General features: G+C 39.8%; 1 protein-coding gene across 2 annotated transcripts; it reads right to left on the bottom strand.

The window, feature by feature from the left end:
• Window positions 1–2,170: 2,170 nt before the first annotated feature.
• On the bottom strand, window positions 2,171–16,918 carry FBXL3 (F-box and leucine rich repeat protein 3). 2 transcript variants are annotated; one of them, XM_061445253.1, is made up of 5 exons: window positions 16,779–16,918; window positions 12,681–13,044; window positions 10,276–10,398; window positions 7,776–7,947; window positions 2,171–4,100 (listed from the first exon to the last, which is right to left on the bottom strand). In XM_061445253.1, exons 2-5 carry the CDS (start codon window positions 13,041–13,043, stop codon window positions 3,457–3,459), a joined length of 1,302 nt encoding a protein of 433 aa, XP_061301237.1. In that variant the 5' UTR covers window position 13,044; window positions 16,779–16,918; the 3' UTR covers window positions 2,171–3,456. The 2 variants fall into 2 exon arrangements, with proteins under 2 accessions (XP_061301237.1, XP_061301238.1); XM_061445254.1 differs by lacking the exon at window positions 16,779–16,918 and adding an exon at window positions 16,616–16,699.
• Window positions 16,919–18,786: the final 1,868 nt, after the last annotated feature.

Genomic DNA, 18,786 nt, shown 5'->3' with positions numbered 1-18,786 from the left:
CTAAAAAGGGAAGCTATGCATTTTCTGTCATGTTGCAAGACCAGAAGGAGCAGGTACTTTCCTGTGAAAGGTCTAAAGCTGTTCTAGTTGCTCAGCATGTTGCCAGGAAATGCCAACTAACAAAAGCCTGGGTGGAAAGCAGTCAAAAGCATACAGCAGTCTCCATTTCAAAGCACGTGAACAGCAGCTAGCACTGGATGTGATCCCGCAAGAAAAACCTTATAAAAAGTACGAAAAGATGAACATACAGAACATCTGAGGCTAATTGTGGTCTCACCGTCCTAGTTTTGATGCTATTAAACTTTGATCACACCTCCAAGGAACTTGTTTCTACAGCACCTGTATTTTAGGAGAATTAACTTACAGTTTGTAGTCTGAGCTACAGACACTGGAGTCCCTTTAAGACTTCACTGATTTCCTCATAAAACAATGTTCCAGTTGTACATACAGCAGCAGCATCCACACTTGTGTTTACCATTGTGGGTGCAACCTACTAGACCAGCCAGAGGTGAAAACAAATCTCTGAAGTAACATGACAAATTCTAGGTTTCGAGTCAGTCTTGTTTCAAATCTGAAGAGACCTGGTTGAAACCTGCCTTAAATTCACAGGAAGTTAATTTGGCCCACTGCAAAATTTTACCAATGACTGGGATATACATAGCTAGTGTATACCTGCGCAGTTACATCAGTTTACATGAGTTTTAGTGAAAGTTTCTGACTAAAAAAAAATAAAATCCTAACCACCCACTTAAATTCTCAAGTTTGTAGCTTTAGGTAAACTACAGGAAATTACAGGAAAAGACAAAGTTAATGTAAACAGCTGCTCTTACATTACTCACCTTTTCACTTTCATTATGGCATGGAGCATGACTGGTCAGGATTACCCCAGCTGCAGTGATCGTGTATCAAAAACCTCAAATGATGTAGCACTTATGTCAGAGGTGAGATTTGTGACTGCACATGTTAACAGCTCCTACACAGAACCAGACAACCAAGCCAATGCTGGATTGTCTTCTGGAAACAAGAAGAAATAAAAGTGAACCCAGGGAAAATTATTTTATACAGCTGTAAGACACCTATGTTCATGTTCCTAGTGAATATGATGACAGTCTGTGGTACTCGGGTTACTATGTCATGGATTTTTACTTATTTTTTTATTATTATTAATTTGTTCCAACATAAGAATTGGCAAAGTAAGAATTGTGCAAGATGACTGGCTAAAAGGGAGCACTAGCTTTTCCTGAAGCCACTACATAGACTTGGCCTGGGCAGTTTGTTTCATAGCTGCATTATTTGAGCTAAGAATGCTGTAATAAAAAACTGCTGACCTTCAGTGGAAAGAAGAGATTCAACAGAGATTTCTCTGTGGGAAGCAGAATGCTGGATTTCAAAGACATGAATTTCAAAGTGACGGAACACCGACAGGTAGGTTGTGCATTGCCTCTAATTATTCCCACTACCACAGTAGTAAGCAATAGGTTTGCTTTGCTGACATCGGGGCACTGGCCATCAAGGTTCAGAGATGTTCTGCCTTCATTATGGGCGAGATTACTTCACACGCGCATTTAGTGATTTAGTAATTCCTAGGGGTAGTCCACCGTATCAGGCAGGCAAACCCAGGAGTCAGAGTATAAAAAACACTGATCTTTTTTACTGTTATGGACTAAATATATTGACACCTTTTATACAAATAAAAGCAAATTATACTATTACACTGATTTAACAAATTCTAATACAAAAAAATGCATATTTCAGAAAATGTGATTCTTAAATCAAATCTCTAAAGAAACACACAACTCCCCTATAAAGATGTCCAGTCTGCTGAGCTGTGCTTGCTCAAAACAGTTATGAACTTAAATACGCTCATGAGCGTATTATACTTGAACTGTACATTTGGATAAACCTTCCCAAGTCAGAAATGAAGAAAATTTACTCATTTTCAGGAATAGCTGTACTGCGCATATGGGAAGAGGCTGCCTGCTCAGCTGAGCCTGGCCCATAGCTGGAGCAGCTCCTCCTTGCTGACGGCTTCCAAACACCTTCAGCAGCCATGTGAAGACGTCAGTGTTACCCATCAATAATGGAGGAGAGCAAATAACGTAACTGGCGGTGGTAAGAAATGAAGTCACAAGCCACATCCAGATCACAGGCAATACACTGCCTACAGCACTTACAGACTAAAAACTTTCTTTAATAAAACTGATGAACCAAATATTCAAAACAAGGTTTTGCCTATTGCTCTACTCAATGCAAGTTTACTGCTGTTAGGTTTTTTACATATGAAGTGATCGAGCTAGCTGAATTCAAAGTATACAAAATGATCATCTATCAAACATTCAGTTTATACATAAACGTTTCTGAAACAGATTTACAGTATACAATTAGTTTATACAGCTTAAGCAACTGTTACAATGTCATTTTTCTCAAATTGAAAGCAGCCAAAAGGTCTAAGGTTTTGTTAGAAGATTCCTGGTCACCACTTAAATTTTAGCCTTCACATCTCATGCTCTTCACGTCCATGTCATCACATTTAACACTTCAGGGTTCACTTCATAAACTACACCTTATTCCATCTGACCCTAGCTGCAAAACTGGTTAATGGGCAAGAAAAGCTCATTAACTCTAATGTGGGTTAAATACAATGTATCTACATTTTTCCCCAGAATGCTTTCGCTTCCTGAGCTAGACATAAATACCTTAAAACAGGTTTAGACATAGATCTGAGGCCCCATAAGCAGACTACATTAAAATGCGTAGAGGGTAAGAAAAACCACACCACTTCTGGTAGCTCACACTACTATTGCACTCCATTTTAGATGGACTTAATAATCCGTTGAATAAGGTAACAGTATTTTAGTAGTCTAAACTATGTTATTGTGTATTGCTCCTGCCTTTTATGACTTTGATATAAAAGAATGTATTATTTCACAGCCTACTAAATACGCCTCTAGGTGTATTTATCTAGGTGTACTTATCTATTTATCTAGGTCTTGCGAGCTAGGTGCTTGGGCTTAGAACTGGTGTCTGCAGTCTGCACCAGAAGCATGCAGTTTATGTGTGGCTTTGTTTTGCTTTTAAGATCACATCTGATCCTGTTCAATAACAGTATCTAAAGAAAAGAACAGCCTATTGAAATTGACATTTTGTAGGTACATTTCCATATTTTAAAATGCATTTTTTATTTCCATAAAAGTTTGAGGTCACTGACAAAGAACAAATTCAGAACAGAAAAAGGATTTTCATTTGGATAAAAATGGGGTTTGGAGCTATCCATGATTTCTATTTTTGAATGTGGATCTCATAAATAATTCTGAATGAAAGATTAATTTTCTAATCAAATCATGAAGTAATTTACAGTAAAAGCTGTATTATTAAATATGCTTATACAATAAATTGCAATATGGTAACCTTGGGCTTAAGGTACTATTCCATCTGCCCTGAAGTCTTTTAAGGACTTTACCATGTAGGCATCATGTCTGGGAACCAGACTCTACCAAGATGCTTTGAAACTTCCCAATGAATCTGCTCTAAGCTGTATTTCTGATCAGGAATCAAAACTTCCTCCATAATAGAAAGCTGTGAGAGACGACCACCACACATCTTCACAAACTCGACAAAGGCACTGCAAGAGACTTCACATTCTCCAAGGCCAACGGCTGATAGATACTTGCAACGTTCTGCAATACGGATCAACTCCTCATCCAGTGGCCGTAATCCGTTGGCGCACACAACCAGTTCAACCAACCGAGGACACGTCATCCCAACGCGGCCAAGTACATCTTTGCTTACTGATCTTCCAAAATAAAGGTGAGTGACAGGTATTTCGTAACGAAAGAACGGGTCAAACTCTTCTTCGTACAAAAAAAAGTACATGACTAAATTTACTTTAGGAGAATGCTTGATAAAAGCGTCCCAGCTGCTCTTCTGAATTGTGTGGAACTGAGTCTGTCCGGGGTTCTCACTGACAACATCAATGCGCAAGTGTTCCAACCTGACATGTTTTTCTGAAGACAAAGCAAGCAGAAGCTCATCGCTCAGCAGGTGGTAATTCAGTGCCAGCTCACGTAAGCCATGACACTGGTCAGCTACGCAAAGGATACCTGGGAAAAGAGAACACAATCACAGAATGGTCTGAGTTGGAAAGGACCTTAAGACCTGTGGGAGCGGATTCTCATGTGACAAACTCAGAACTATCATACTCTGACTGTTCTGCCCTTTGGTAAGGCCGCATATACTCAACTTCATTTTTGTAAAAGAGGCTTATACAGAAGTATTTCCTTAGCCTGCTCTGGAGGAACTGCTGTCCCCCTCTGGCTTACAAAGCCACCATGAATGAGATCTGTCACCTGAGCGAAGCAAATGGAAAATGCATGCTAGATATTCAATTAAATGTGGAAGTTGCTGCTGTCAGTATTTGTTCTTTCTAGCAAAGCACTAATACTTAAATTTGGAAAAGCAACAGCAAGAAGAAAACAGAAGAGGCAAAACACTAAAAATTAGAAGCAGAAATTCATAGAACAGCAATTTCTAGACTCTCCCTTTCATCAATCAATATAACCTGCTGCTCATAGCAAAGACATTAACAAAAAGAATTCAGTTCAGCCTTTAGGCTTCCCACTCATTCTATTTGCAGACACAAGCAATGGTACCATGCTGGTAACAGTACTAAAATAAACCCAAAAGTACTAAAAAAAGCATGCAGTCCTCTGTATTCCCTGTGACCCAGAAAATTGTGTGAAAACTGGGATATGGTCTTTCCATTAATAGGAGAGATGGGAACATCACGTTTAATACAGAGCTGAAAAGCTTGAGCTCAATACACTACAGCTTTGAAGCAATGAGAAGAAATACAGAAAGACAGCAGTTATTTTAAGATCTAGTTATTAAATTCAAAAGAGAAGCCTATACTGAGTCTAAAAACACTTTATGAAATAAATTACTGTAAAAATATTGCATAACTGTGTACTCCAAAGAAGTTTGTATTTTCCACCTGAGGATCTGCAAGAATACATGCATCAGAAGCTCTTTTAACTATATCAAATACTATCAACTGCAAAAAAAGTTAGATAAACTGAAAAAAAAAAAGGGGGGGAGCAAAAAAAAAGCAGAATTTAGGTAAACAGAATTTTAACCCAACTCTGACAGCGACTATTTCCTATAAAAACAATTTCTAGATGTAACAGTACTCATCAGTTCATTCAGGAAGGAAAGGATGGGATCCAAGATGAAGAGAAAATACAGATTTTTTTATTTTTTTTTTCAAGATTGGAGTACAAAATGAAAACTAAGCATAACTACAAACTTGTGTGTACCTCCTGCACATTCCAGAGATAATGTCTTGGCCTGAAATAGTAGTGAGGTTATTCTTACAGCAGTACTCCTGGAAAGGCTATTCTGACCACTCCCCCTCAGTTGACTCAAGCATGCTGCTTCGTAATACCTAGGGCTGTTGGCACATGAAATATTTTTCAGCAGAGTTTCAAGATCCACATACACTGTCACATCACTCACTAGTGCAACGCACATATGGGAAGAATGGGGGTCAACTTGCTGTGATTTTTGATGGGTCAAGGACTGAGATATCCACATCGCATTCTGTCAATGAAGTTACATAGCCAATGAAGTCACATAGAACTGACCATTCATAGTGTAGACAGTTACTGGAGGGCCTGCCTGGAGCCCATGCTGTTCACAGAACATCCCTCAATCAACACTGCCTAAACCTATGTGTCACTGAGAGGTAAATCAGTCTTGATACCATATAGCACCGATCTCCATCAAAGAAATCCCTCTACTGAACTGCTAATGCAGACGCACCCAACAGCCACTCTTCTCCCCTACTCCCCCACCCGAAAAGAAGCAACTCCCTGCCCCCAAAGCAGAGCAGAAAGGCTTTCAGTTCACGCTGTTTCAACAGCTAGTATTTCTGGTAATAAAAAACAGCATATCAGTGTGGATTTAAAAATTACCATTATTGTTTTGACAAGTTACTGTTGCAGTTCTAATGCAAGTTAAACTTCAGAGAGGAAACAGCAAAGAGCAGAAACTTCAAATATGCTCACAAAGATTAGAAGTACATCACTGCCTTTGTTTCTCCAGCTCAAACCCAAATATGCCTCTTTGTACAGTAACTATCCAGGAACTATTCAGAGCATCCTTTGGAAGCAATTCACAGTTTGGTATCAATCTTTCTCCTTTATCCCTGTAGTACTGGAGTCTCCCCCTTGCACTACCTTGCATTACTCTTCTCTGTCCTTCAGGAAGAAATTTCTTGAGAACTAATCCAGTAATGAACATACTCCATCTCACCCTGATCTGCAATCTGAAGGCATGTTATACCATCTGAAGTGCATCTGTAAGTAATTAGTTTTGCATATCTCATGGCCCTTTCGGTTCAATTCATATTTTTCCAGAGTCTGCAAATTATAATATTCCCAACAGAAAAAAAATCCAGGTAGGTCTCAGTGCTCAAAGTTTCTAATTTTCCTTCAAGAGGAGTCCAAGTCCAAGGAACTGACTTACTCTGCTTAGTTACAAATTACTGCTGGAGCCTCTTCCCCTGGACAAACACGTTATGGCTCCTGTACTTCTCAGGCACAAGGATTCTTAAACAAAATTTTAAGTCAGAAAAAGCAGTCACTCAAGCTAATTCAAACAACCTACGATTACAAAGCTTTGAAGGAAATAACATTCCAGTTAACATGCTGGAGAACACCTTGTTGGACAAACCTTCCAGAAAACAAACCTGCATTTTCAGAAATTCTGTATACAAAACCAAATACCAGGTTTTGTCCGAGACCTTTGCCTGCAAAAGGTATGTGTTTGTGTTTTCTTTGTTATCACTATAGTAACATGCCCTCTGCTACAGTATCATTTTCCCCACATATTAGGAGATGAATTTTACATATACCGAATATTTACAGTTGCAATATACTTGCATGAAGAAAGCTATGGTGACTACAGCAGTTTCTACTTATCCTCAAATGAGGAACTGAATTAAGTTGCCCGCATCTCATTTACAATTCCTCTTCCATTTCTCAGTGAAAAATCTGAACTGTCAAGTTAATGAGCTGTGAATCAATCTTAGATTTGGGGTGTATTGCACACGTTTTCCACAAATGTTAATTCTGTGAACTCTGACAATCCTCAGCTATTTCATTCCGATACAAACTGGCTTCATTCTTGCCACAAACACGCTTAGAGTGCTAATGAACTACATCTGGTAATGACAGAAGTTCTGCACATCTCAGTCTCATCTCCCTGCTGTTGATACTGTTTGCACTTATACTCCAGTAAAAGATTAAACTGCTTTCTTTCAGAATGACTAAACCAGCATCTTCATAATCCAAAACATCGCAGCACTCAAAACCCATACAAAACCCATACTCAACCCATACAAAAACTGCGGAAAAGGAACTTATGTTCCAAAAAGTTTAATTACACTGCAATACTTAAATAGTCACTGAAGAAGCAGTGCACTATCAAGTCAATATATATGCCTTTAAGTTCCACAGGAGGTTAGTTATTTGTCCAGAACAGACATGCACCGTTTTATTATTAGTTCAGTAGTCACTCTGCAAGTGGTAGGATGGATGGATGGACAACCAGCTGAATTAGTATTTTATTCAGTGACATTTTCTGTAGATACCACATTCATCCTTGCTCTCACCCCACCACTATTTTTTCAGGGCTTTATCAGTTTCAGACAGAATTTAATGAATGCATTTCATGTTTAAAACCAAACCAAACAAAAGAAACAAGCCACAGTAGCTTACCAGCTGGAGAAACATGAGGACAACTGCTCATTTTCAGTAGTTTCAGTGTGTCGCTGTTGTTAGCCACTAGTACTTTGAGAGATGGATCATCTACTGGTGTATCATCAATCTTAAGTGAAGAGAGGGATTTGGAGTTTACGAACACCACTGTCAGTGCAGAAATAAAGTGAGACTGGAAAAAAAAGAGTGTAAATGAAACACTAGTACTTGAAATAAACATCTCAATGGTTCTACACTGTGCACAGCAGTCCTAGTTTTATTTTACTTATTGACAACATTTGCTGAAAAAGCATTCCCTTGATATTGCATAATTAAAAATTAATATTAAAATTTACATTTTTTGAGTAGAGAAAATACAGTAACTTTTTGCTATCAGTCTATGTATTTGGCAAATCAGAATGTCTAACATTAGATATCAATCAAGAACCTGGCCCAGGACAATCCACTACACAAACCTAACTCTATAGGAAGACCACAAGCAAAGAGAAAGCCTACAAGCCCTAATTTTGAGGGTTATTTGCATGTCACACTCTCAAAGAAACATCTTCGAATACAAATTTCCATGTGGCAAATTAAGCTGCACCAGTGACATGCAAACACAGTCAAAATTGGCAGCTCTATACTGTTAAGATATGCCCAAAGTCAAATACTACTACTGCCTGCCTAACATCCACGCAGAGAATTTAGGGTCTGAATGGATTTGTCTTGGAAAGCAGAGTGGTGCAGTCTAAACAGAGCCAAGGAGCAGGAGATAATTAACTATTCGATGATTCCAAGTAGCACAGGTAATGGAGTTCCAGGTTGGTCCTCAGCATTTCTATGTAACCACTGAAACATACCAGTAAAGGCAGAGCCCAGAGCACCTGAACTTGAGAAACAGACTATGGAGCAGCTGCAGCAGTGCTTACAGAAATCATTGATGGTATGAAGGAAGTGAATAATAGGCTTATCTTCATGATTTCTTACAGGATTTACTGAATAGAAGACTTAAAAAAAGTACTTCCTCCATGCACTACATTAAGTATCCCACAAAATTACCTGCTACTTTGACTTCAATACAGTTTCACTCTGAGCCACATGCACTTATAGAATCCTGAATAGAGTTATGTGAAAGAAGGCCTGGCAACAGTATTAGCCCATTCTTACGTGATGCGTATGTGGTTTTGGTAAAACTCACACACACTCAGAGCAGGAATTAATATTTTCACATAAACTGTCAAAATCAGTCAATGCAAATGGAAAGTTCAAGTCAGAAGTATTAGGCATTTTGGCTTTAGGGACCACTCCCAACTGTACTGACAAGCTGAACAGGATCATAACATATCCCTCCAGTGAAAACTAAGTAAAACAGCTAAACCAGCATTCAGATTAAGAAATAAAACAAGAATCAAGAGCTGAAAGGACAAAGTATTTACAACACACTATGGATTGTTTTCACCATGTTCAGGTTTTCTTACAGTCACTTCTCAAAGCAGATCAAAAAAAGGGAAAAAAGCATACAGAAAAGAGTTAAAGATCTGGAAATCCCCTTTGAAAATTAAGGATTAAAAATACATGTTCAAGAGAACTACATGATGTGGCTGTGATCGCTGCCAAGGATAGTAATTGATAATCCTTCTGTAACTAACCTTGCTTAAGCCCTATAACCTACTTCCTTTCCTGAGGCTGTCCCTAGTTCTTCCTTATCCTTGTTGCCGTCATTAGCAATGACGTCACTGAGATCCAGCTAATAGTCTAGCTCTGTTTGGCCCTTCATATATATGCGAGACTGGACTCAAGAACTGAGGCTGTAAGACATCCAAGATATCACTGCCATAGAACAAGCAGTCCAGTTTACCCCAACCACTCTCCTGCTCCTCAGCAACAGCACCCTTCTACCTCACTAGCAGGAATTCTTGTTTAGAAACACATATAAGAGATTTGTTGTCATCTACAGCAGATGCATTTTAACAAAACCTAATTTTTGGTAAACATTCAAGGTAAAAATCTGACAGAAAATTTCAGAAATACAGTGCACTTTGCCTAAGAATCTGACATTGTGTGACATGAAGTACTGAAAATCACGATCATATTGCTTTCTGAACAAAGCTCATTGAAAATATAATCCCTACAGTAAGCCTACATGTATAAAACTCTACCACTTGTTTGACTGAAATAGTCTCCTAAACATCCCCACAGTTCCACAGTACAATTATACAGATACAAATCGTCTACCCTCCTGACTTGCATCATGTTGCTCAGTATTACATTGAGGTCAATAGACAAAAGGACTTAGGAAAACAAGGTCAGAACCAAGTTCTCACATGATGCAGAGAACGAATGAAACGTAACTATCCATCTTAGTACAACACCTCAGTTCCTTCCTTTATAGAGCTCAGTAATAAAGCTTTCCTTAACCAAAGATTCATATTCTTACAATAAAGCTTTTCATAAAGTTGTAGGAATACTGCATGAAACACTGAAATACTGCACTATAGAAAAAATATACGTATCAAAATACCTTTGGTAAATCCATGAAGCTTGGCCGCGCAGTTGAAATTAACCCAAGCGTTTTCAGAGAGCAATTCACAAGCTGTGATAAAATATCACAAGCTGCTTCTGCAGATTCTTTGCTACTGTCCACCTTAAAACAGAAAGATTTATTATTCAGAAAACACTGTATCAAACACACCCTTCTTACAAAAAGCAAAGTAGAGCAGATACACTTTAATGGTTTTTTTTCCACTTTACCTTCCGAATCGTGATGTCAAAAAAGCCCACAAACCACCTCACTGAGAATCCATCAGTGCCATTCTTTTTGCCCCGAAAAGCACATACCAAAAATCCAAGATAATTTGCTGTAAATTTGCCACTCTCCTGTACACTTTGGTAAAACTTATCACGGTGAGGGATCAGCTTTACAGTTATTTCAAGATATGCAATCCACATCAAATAATAAGCAAGTAGAGGTTGACTTAGGTCTAGAGCCTCCCCTACTTCCTCTTCACATGCTTCCTTATCCAAAATGCAAGAATTCTGTAAGTTGTTTTTTTTTTTATGGTGACTCAGATCATTACATACAGCTGCTGAAGAGTTAAGTGCATTATTACATGAACCTCTATCATAGAATGGTTAGGGCTGGAAGGCACCTTAAACATCATCTAGTTCCAATCCTTCTGCATGGGTACCTTCCACTAGACCTTCATCATTAATACCACAACAGACATCAGTGGATACCCTGAAAAAAATAAATCGTTAGTAAGCTTGTTGCAAAACTGAATCACTTAACGTGCCTCAAGTGGATTTCCCTCAACACTCAGATGCTCTGTATGCAAGACAGCTTTGCAAATCCACAGAACACGGGTTTGACCACAAGATCAATTTGAAGTCTACCATAAGCCATGCTAGCTTGTCGGCAACTGACCCAAGTCCAATTAATGTCCATTTTCTGCTTGAACACAAGCTGAAAAGCTTCATTTCAACAATCCAGTCTTTCTTTGCCTACAAAACACTCCTCACATTTTCAGCCTTGAGAGAGTAACATACAGTATTATATCCACTTTCTTGTGATTACCCTTGCTACTTCGTATTCCCTGTGATCTAGAGTTTATTCTACAACACTGAAGGAGAACTGAAGGAAAATGTTTAAGAAATTATGTGGGTATTTACCCTACCAGTGAAGGGCATCTGAAATCCTTCAAAATCACTTGGTGCAAAGCAACATAGACAGGAGATAGCACTGGAAGGTCATTTCAACACTGCCATAAATATTCTTTATTTGGACACTGATAAAAACCCTGCAAACCTTGTGATAACAGTTTGTACCTGGCACTGCATGAAGTAGCAATATATCATCAGGCAGAGGTTTGTAGCCCGAGCTACCAACACGCTCATGATTCCTACATTAAAACTGCCAGATCTCTGACAGATCTAGTATGTCCACTTGGCTGCAGAAGTAACTTCTTTTGTAAATTTGTCACTTAGCTCATGCATACACAGCCATGACTCTTGCACAGCACCCTTCCAGAACAGTGACATGTAAGCCAATGTTAAAGGTTTTCATCTGCTGAAATTAATTCCATGAGTCCAAAGACCAAGCATCATCCTGTGCAAATCCCATGTTAACTGAAATGCAGCTGTGCTAAGTAGATGCCATACACAGATAATCGCACTCAATTCAGTAGTAAAACCAATAGTTGCTTATTAGTAGTACTGAAGTCACTCTCCGTGCATTAGATTTTTTCTAACGATGGGAAAACATTCAATTTATGCATCCCAATGAAACTTAATTCTGAGGCAGGTATACACATGTACAGTAGTATCAGAACTGAAGTATTGCTTCCCACTCATTGATGCAGAATTTTAAACAGCTAGAGGCGTTACAAGAAAAAACAAAAAAAAGCACCAAACAAGAAAATCCCCACATAACTGAATTAAAGCAATGAAAACTTATGCTGAGAACTGTTATTCCAAAATTTAGTCCTAAAAATATATCCAAATAAAAAAAATTAACTGGGAGGTAACCTCCATGTCCATATGCTCATTTAGAGAATCCATTTCTGCAGTAGGCCTGAAAACAAGGCCTACCACACTGAGAGCTGTCATTTTTTCTTTCTAAATAACTGACAATTCTAACCACAAAAATAACACCATAAGCCTTTCTTAACATTTAGTGATGTTCTTTAATTTTCAATGTGTTAAAATGTTCTGATCGCAGTTGTCAATTACACTTTATCATCAGTTTTTCAATTACTGGGACAAACCATACGTCTCATGCTTTGATATTTATTATAGATGAACCATCAGTACTGTCTCAAAAGTATTTGAGATGTTTCTTAAAAGCACTCTAAATGGGGGGGGGGGATCAAGTTTAACAAATGCTTTTATTTTCATAAAAATTGTTAAAAAGCCTATAAAATACACTACCTTGAAGCTTACATACTGCAGGTGATTGGAATGCCTCTTTATTATTTGCTTGATTAGTTCAGGATGTGTAGCCCTCAAGTAAGATGTAGCTGGTTGATTCAGTTCAAACTCAAAACACCTCCAGAGATCAGGCATATGAAACACTTGGTTCCAGCTTCGGCAGACCTGTGATGCATGAGCACGATCCAGAAGGGGCAAGTACTGAAACACCTGTAGGATAATGTCTTGAAGCAGGTTTGCCCAGTCTGGACTCTGCACGATTACGGTTTTCTCATCTGTGACCTTGTGTCTCTTGGATTCTTTCTCAGTTGTCTCTTCAGATGAACTGCTGTTGGCCTCAGTAGTTTTCCTTCCTCGTTTCATTCTACAAAAAACAGTAATAATAAAAAAAACCTATACATTTTGTAAATGCAACAGTATCAATAAAAAAGCGATGAGGTGAGAAGGTATGTTTTCTGCAGACACCCTTTTGCAGGTTTTTCCTCCCTTACATGGAGAAGAGAAAAAGAAACAAAAATTCCTCAAACCAATCCACAAGTAACTATGATTCTGAAGTGGTAATCCAAAAATAACAAGGAAGGGAAATGTCAGGCAAGAAAGTAAATAACAAGTGTATGCATGTTTGCAGGCACTGCATCTTGCAGAAACTGTATCTGTCAAGTTCATTTTATTCCCAGAAAGAACCTTTATTTATTTCTTTTTAAAAAGGTTACTTTGAATGCACCTATTTTAAATCAGTACCCTTAAAAACATATTTCATTGAGAACACTGGTGTCCTTCTGGTTTTCCAACTAACTAGTGAAGAGGGATTATGAAAGATTTCCAGTAACTGTGGAAGCTTTAACCCACAAAAAGAAAAAAAAAAAAAATTACAAAAGAGTTCGAAAACTTTCATCAAAATCATACTAAATTCAACAAGTCTGAGGCAAAAGGTTATCTCATTCTCAAGAGGATCCATAGTGGTTTCACACAAGTTCTACCTTAAGCTACATTATTAAAGAGGGGGAAAAAAACCCACCACTACATAAATCTGGAATAAATCTAGCACTGAATTTTGATCAAAGTGTATTCTTTTATACATGCCAGCTTACAATTGAATTTAGCAGCCAATTGTTTTTTTTTTTTAAAGCTCAATGCAAGGCATACCATATCCTAAAGGGTGATGAATGAGACTCACACTGAACTAGAACACACTCAATTCTAGTTTCTAAAAAGCTGAGAGAATCCAGAGGAGGGGTGGGCTTCACACGCATAAACACCTCCCAAGCCCCCATGATTTCTGTAAGACAAACTTACTTCATAAACACTGACATCATTCTGGTTTAACATTCAAATACAATTACACATATAAGATTATCACATCCCAGTCCATGGGGGACCTGGACACTTAATTTTCCTTGCTATGTGCTGCAACTAAACGGAAGTTCAGAAGTCTTTTTAAAAACAAAGTGTAATAAAAGTGGAAAATTATACTGTTTATCATCCAGTGCATCATAGGTTATTTTTTCAAAGCCAGCATCTCCTTACCTATCTTTAAAGCACTTTAACCTTACCTACTCACATGACAAAAGCAAACTGTCACTTAAGATCTGAAGCTATTCATAAAAGGATGTAAAGTTTGAACAACTGTCACGAAAGACTGATAAACAGAATTTGTATCTTGATTTTCTTCAATTTAATTTTCTAATCCCAGTGGCACTTGGGGGCAAGCACAAGATGAAAACACTGCTGCGAAAAATACCTACATTTACTGTAATGCACAGCTCATGACTATGAGACGATGCAAAACACGACTCCTGTGCTGAAACAAGCTTTCCACCTGGCAGAGAGTTCTGCTGCTGAGCCACTAACTTCACTAGTACAGAACAAAAGCAAGAAAAGTGAATAGTGACTAGAACCATCTGCAAAATAAACTTAAACCTAATCAAGAATTAGATGAGCAAATCTACTGCAAACCTGCCATGTTTGTCTTTGAGACAACTACTAAGTACAGTCCCAGAATATTATTTGTAATAAACTAGTCTGAAATGTAATATTCCTTTAAACATTAGGCTAAACAGCTATTCCTAACAACTAGGTTATAACAAGCAATTGCCATGTGCAAGCTATTCACTTGCCAAATTTGGGATGTTTGATGTTTTTAAGTCTTTCCAAAGCCATCTCTTGTCAATCTGTCAAAAACTAAAGGTAACGGAGACTTCGCTCTCCAAGTCTTCCTCTAGCAAGATCCTGCCTCATCTTTTGCTAATAAGGTAATACATGTGCATAGATTTTTTAGTTAGATAGGCTGCTTTTATCACTGCTTCAGGGAGACAAGTTCTGTATTTTCTCCCTTACCACATTCCAGGTGTTATTGTGCATGTACAGTAGAGCCAATCCACATATGCAGCATGCTTACTATAACTGATCTTTTCAAAGACAAGAGGACTAGATCTGACACCTTCATTTTCTTCTGAAAAGACTAGGAGTGAGCTGCCACTGACAAAACTGTGAATCTGTATTAATTTTTCAGCTGGATAATTAACTTCTGAGAGATGGCTGACAGAAGTGGCCCAGGTCATCCACAGCCAACTTACAAACTGCACCTCTGAGCTAACTTGCACAAGTTCTAAAGTAGTTAATTTATGATGGTTGCAGATCAAAACCCACTCTGGAAGTTGTGGGGTACTATCCCAAGTTAATTTCTTATTAACTTGTTCATCTAATTTTTGTCATCTTGTTTCAGAAATTAAAGTATTAGAATAGCTTTTTAAAAACATAACTGGTTTCAACTTTTTAATATGCCTAACAATGAAACAAATGCAAAATTGAAAGAATACAGATTTGCCTACAAGTTTCCAGTCTTATAAAAATTATTTAAAAAGACCAGTTAAAAGAATAAACCTTTCTGCAAATTTAATATAGGAAGAGGCAGATGCAATCAGGCAATTCAGTTCATTTTATGTATATGATAGTCTAAACACGTAACTATTTTAAATCCAAGGCCAACAGAAATAAGTTTTCAGCAAGGAAGACAGTGATGCTGGCACATTACTGTATAGGCACAATAAATTTTCCAAACAATGACTGCTTATCACTTCCTACAATGCCTGAACCATCAATCCTGCTTTTAACTCTCTCAGGTACATGCAGGAGACACTTATCAGTGATCAGTTTTTCCACGTCGCTGCTATAATCAACTTTGCTTTAAAATCTCAGGAAAGGAAAGCCAAAAAACAAGAATAGCCAACTCTGCCAGGACAGAAAGACGAGTGAAATCAGGATGCGTGACTCTTTAAGACATTCCAAGTACATTTCTCAACCTATTATAACGACTGGTTTCAGAACTCACTGTTCTGAACTCCGCACCTGGGTGCAACCCACTCTATCTTGTTTGCAATACAGTCATGTTCAACCATAATCACATAGTTCAGTCAACAAGTAGGAGGAGCAAAGCACACGCTTAACATGGTTTTTATTGCTGAGTGAGGCGCAGACGAGACAGTTCCAAAACCAAACAAAAAAAAAAACAACAAACCCAAACAAAACCCCCCAAAATCAAACCCCCAAATAACCAAACAGAAAAAAAAAACCAACAAACAAACTAAAAACCAAACAACAAAACCCAAAGGCCAAAACCACAAACACCCTAAAACCACAAAGCAAAACCCAAGCAACTGTGCACGGCTGTTTCCATCCTGCTGCTAACGCTTTCCCATAAACAAGCCTAACTGAGATCGTGGTGCTGCTTTACACCTGAAGGCTGTTCCAGAAATAAAAGGATCGCGTTAATGGGGAGAACGTACTTAAAGACCCCTACCCGCCACGAACCACCAGCTCCGCCGAAACCAACGAGGGGTTTACACTCTGTTACTATTAGACGGCTGCGAGACAGCGACACCCTATAAATATGAAGGGATAGGCTTTAAGCTCCGCTACTCTCGGAGAAGCTTCACCTCAGGGTCGGCTACTTCCGGCCGAGCCCCAGCCCGCGGGGACTCCGCTCCCAGACAGGGCCCTTTCTCGGACAGCCCCCCCCTCCCCCGGCAGCGCAGCCAGGGTACAGACGAAATCCTGCGCCGCCGCCGCCGCCCCCCCACCCCCTTCCAGCCCCTTCACCTGACGGCTCGCTGCTGCGCTTCGCATTAACCGGGACTCGGGCCGCGCTGGCGCCTCCGCTCCGACCACATCAGCTCCCTCCACCGAAGCCTACCCACAACACCTCCTCCGCTCCCCTGTCTGTCCCGCGTCGTCCCGTCCCACCCACGTCGTTGTTTCCTTCCCTCCTTCCCTCCCTCCTTCCCTCTCTGTTTACTTCACAGCAGCGGAAGCGACGCAAACCGGCCAAAATGGCGGCGAGCGGGCTGTGAGGCGGAGCGCGGCCTTCCCTTCGCAGGCGGGAGGCGGTGCGCTCGGGGCGGCGGGGGGCTGCCGCCCGCTGCGGTAGTGAGGCCCGGAAGCGTTAGGGGTCAGCGATCTTGGTCTGTTCCCGCCTCCACAGCAGCTTCAGTTCCCAGCTCGGTGCCCTCTGCCTGGCTGCTGCACTGCGGAGCGGCAAGGCCCGAGCTGCAGGGAGGGGTTTCGGTCTGGTGCTGAGCGGCCGGGAATGGGGGAAATGAAGCCTAGAGAAGTATAGTGGGGGTAGTATTGATAGAGGAGTCTCGTTGCTGATAGAGCCAATGATCGCAGCAATTTGGAAGCTCCATGTTAGGTTACCCTTAGAATCATAGAATGGTATGGGTTGGAAGGGACCTTCAAAATCACCTAGTTCCAACTGCCTATCTTGTATCCTTCCACTCAACCAGGTTGCTCAGAAAGCCCCATCCAGCCTGGCCTTGGACACTGCCAGGGATGGGGCAGCCACAGCTTCTTTGGGCAACCTGTTCCAGTGTCTCAACATCCTTACAGTAAAGAACTTCATGTCTAGTCTAAATCTGCCCTTTTTCAGTTTAGAGGCATTCCCCCTCATCCTGTCGCTACAGGCCTTTGTAAAAAGTCTCTCTCCAGATTTCTTGCAGGCCCTCTTTAGGGACTAAAAGGCTGCAGTAAGGTCTCCCTGGAACCTTCTCCAGGCTGAACAAGCCCAACTCTCTTAGCCTGTCTTCATCAGGGAGGTGGAATAAGAGAGGAATAGATGGAGTGGAGAACACAAGCAGTTCTCCCTGGGTCCAGGAGGCTTTGGGATTGGAGTGCTTGGGTTGCTCCAGGCAAAGGGGACAAAGCAATGAGTGACAGTTTCTGTGTGTTGCAAGTACCTGTGCATATGTGGTGCATGGCATATAGCTTGGTTTTCAGTCCTCTGTGTGACTGAACTTTCTAACGTTGAGATCCCCCAAACTTAACTATTTATTTACTACAAGATATAATAAATTACTGCTTGATTTTTCAGTTTCAGGCTAGTGGATTCTGATCACAGTGATCCCCATTAAGTTCTTAGAAACAGGCAGATGCGATCCAGTGCTCTCCCCAGTCTGGGAATGACTTTGAAACAGGGTGCCGGTGCTTCAGTGATCTCTCAAATGTTACCATGCCTGACGTTTTTGAGAACACTATATAAAAAAACTTGAGCATTTTCTTGCATACTTAAAGTCTATTGAAAAAGAAACTTTTCCCCCCTCCTTCTGTTTTAAGTCTAGGTCTTCGAGACTATTAGTGGGGAAATATGACTTAAATAGAATGTTTTTCAGTGAGACATGTTCATTTTAAATTTGAATTTCTATGAGAGAGTAATCCGTCCTTCTCCAGTTCAGAATGTCTGGAGGCATTTACTACAGCTCAGCTGTTACGGGTCTGTGTGTGTTTATAAATCTATGTATGTCCAGCCTTCAGCTTTTTAGGAAATGCAACAAAAGTTGGGCAACAAGAGGTGGGTTATCACCTCACCTTGAGCAGATCAGTGAGCATCTCGGATATGCTTGTAATAGCAAAACGTGACTGTGTAATTTGTTATATGGAACAGCTACACGGACCTTGTTAAATAATGTATGTTTGAGGCTGAAGCACGTACTGTCAAGAAAACTGTAATAAGTGTTTTGCTGTCTCCACCTGGAAATGTTTGATGTCTTCCATTCTCACTGTTTAGGAATTCTCCGTTCAGTCCCATGTTCTGGTTCATAGCTGGTTCTCT

The sequence above is a fragment of the Pezoporus flaviventris genome, unplaced genomic scaffold (assembly GCF_033815535.1).
Source record: "Pezoporus flaviventris isolate CSIRO_AGI_PZ_B2104156 unplaced genomic scaffold, CSIRO_AGI_Pfla_v1 ptg000003l, whole genome shotgun sequence".
NCBI lineage: Eukaryota > Metazoa > Chordata > Aves > Psittaciformes > Psittacidae > Pezoporus > Pezoporus flaviventris.
The sequence above is the reverse complement of the archived record's forward strand: the minus strand, read 5'-3'. Positions and strand labels throughout refer to the sequence as shown.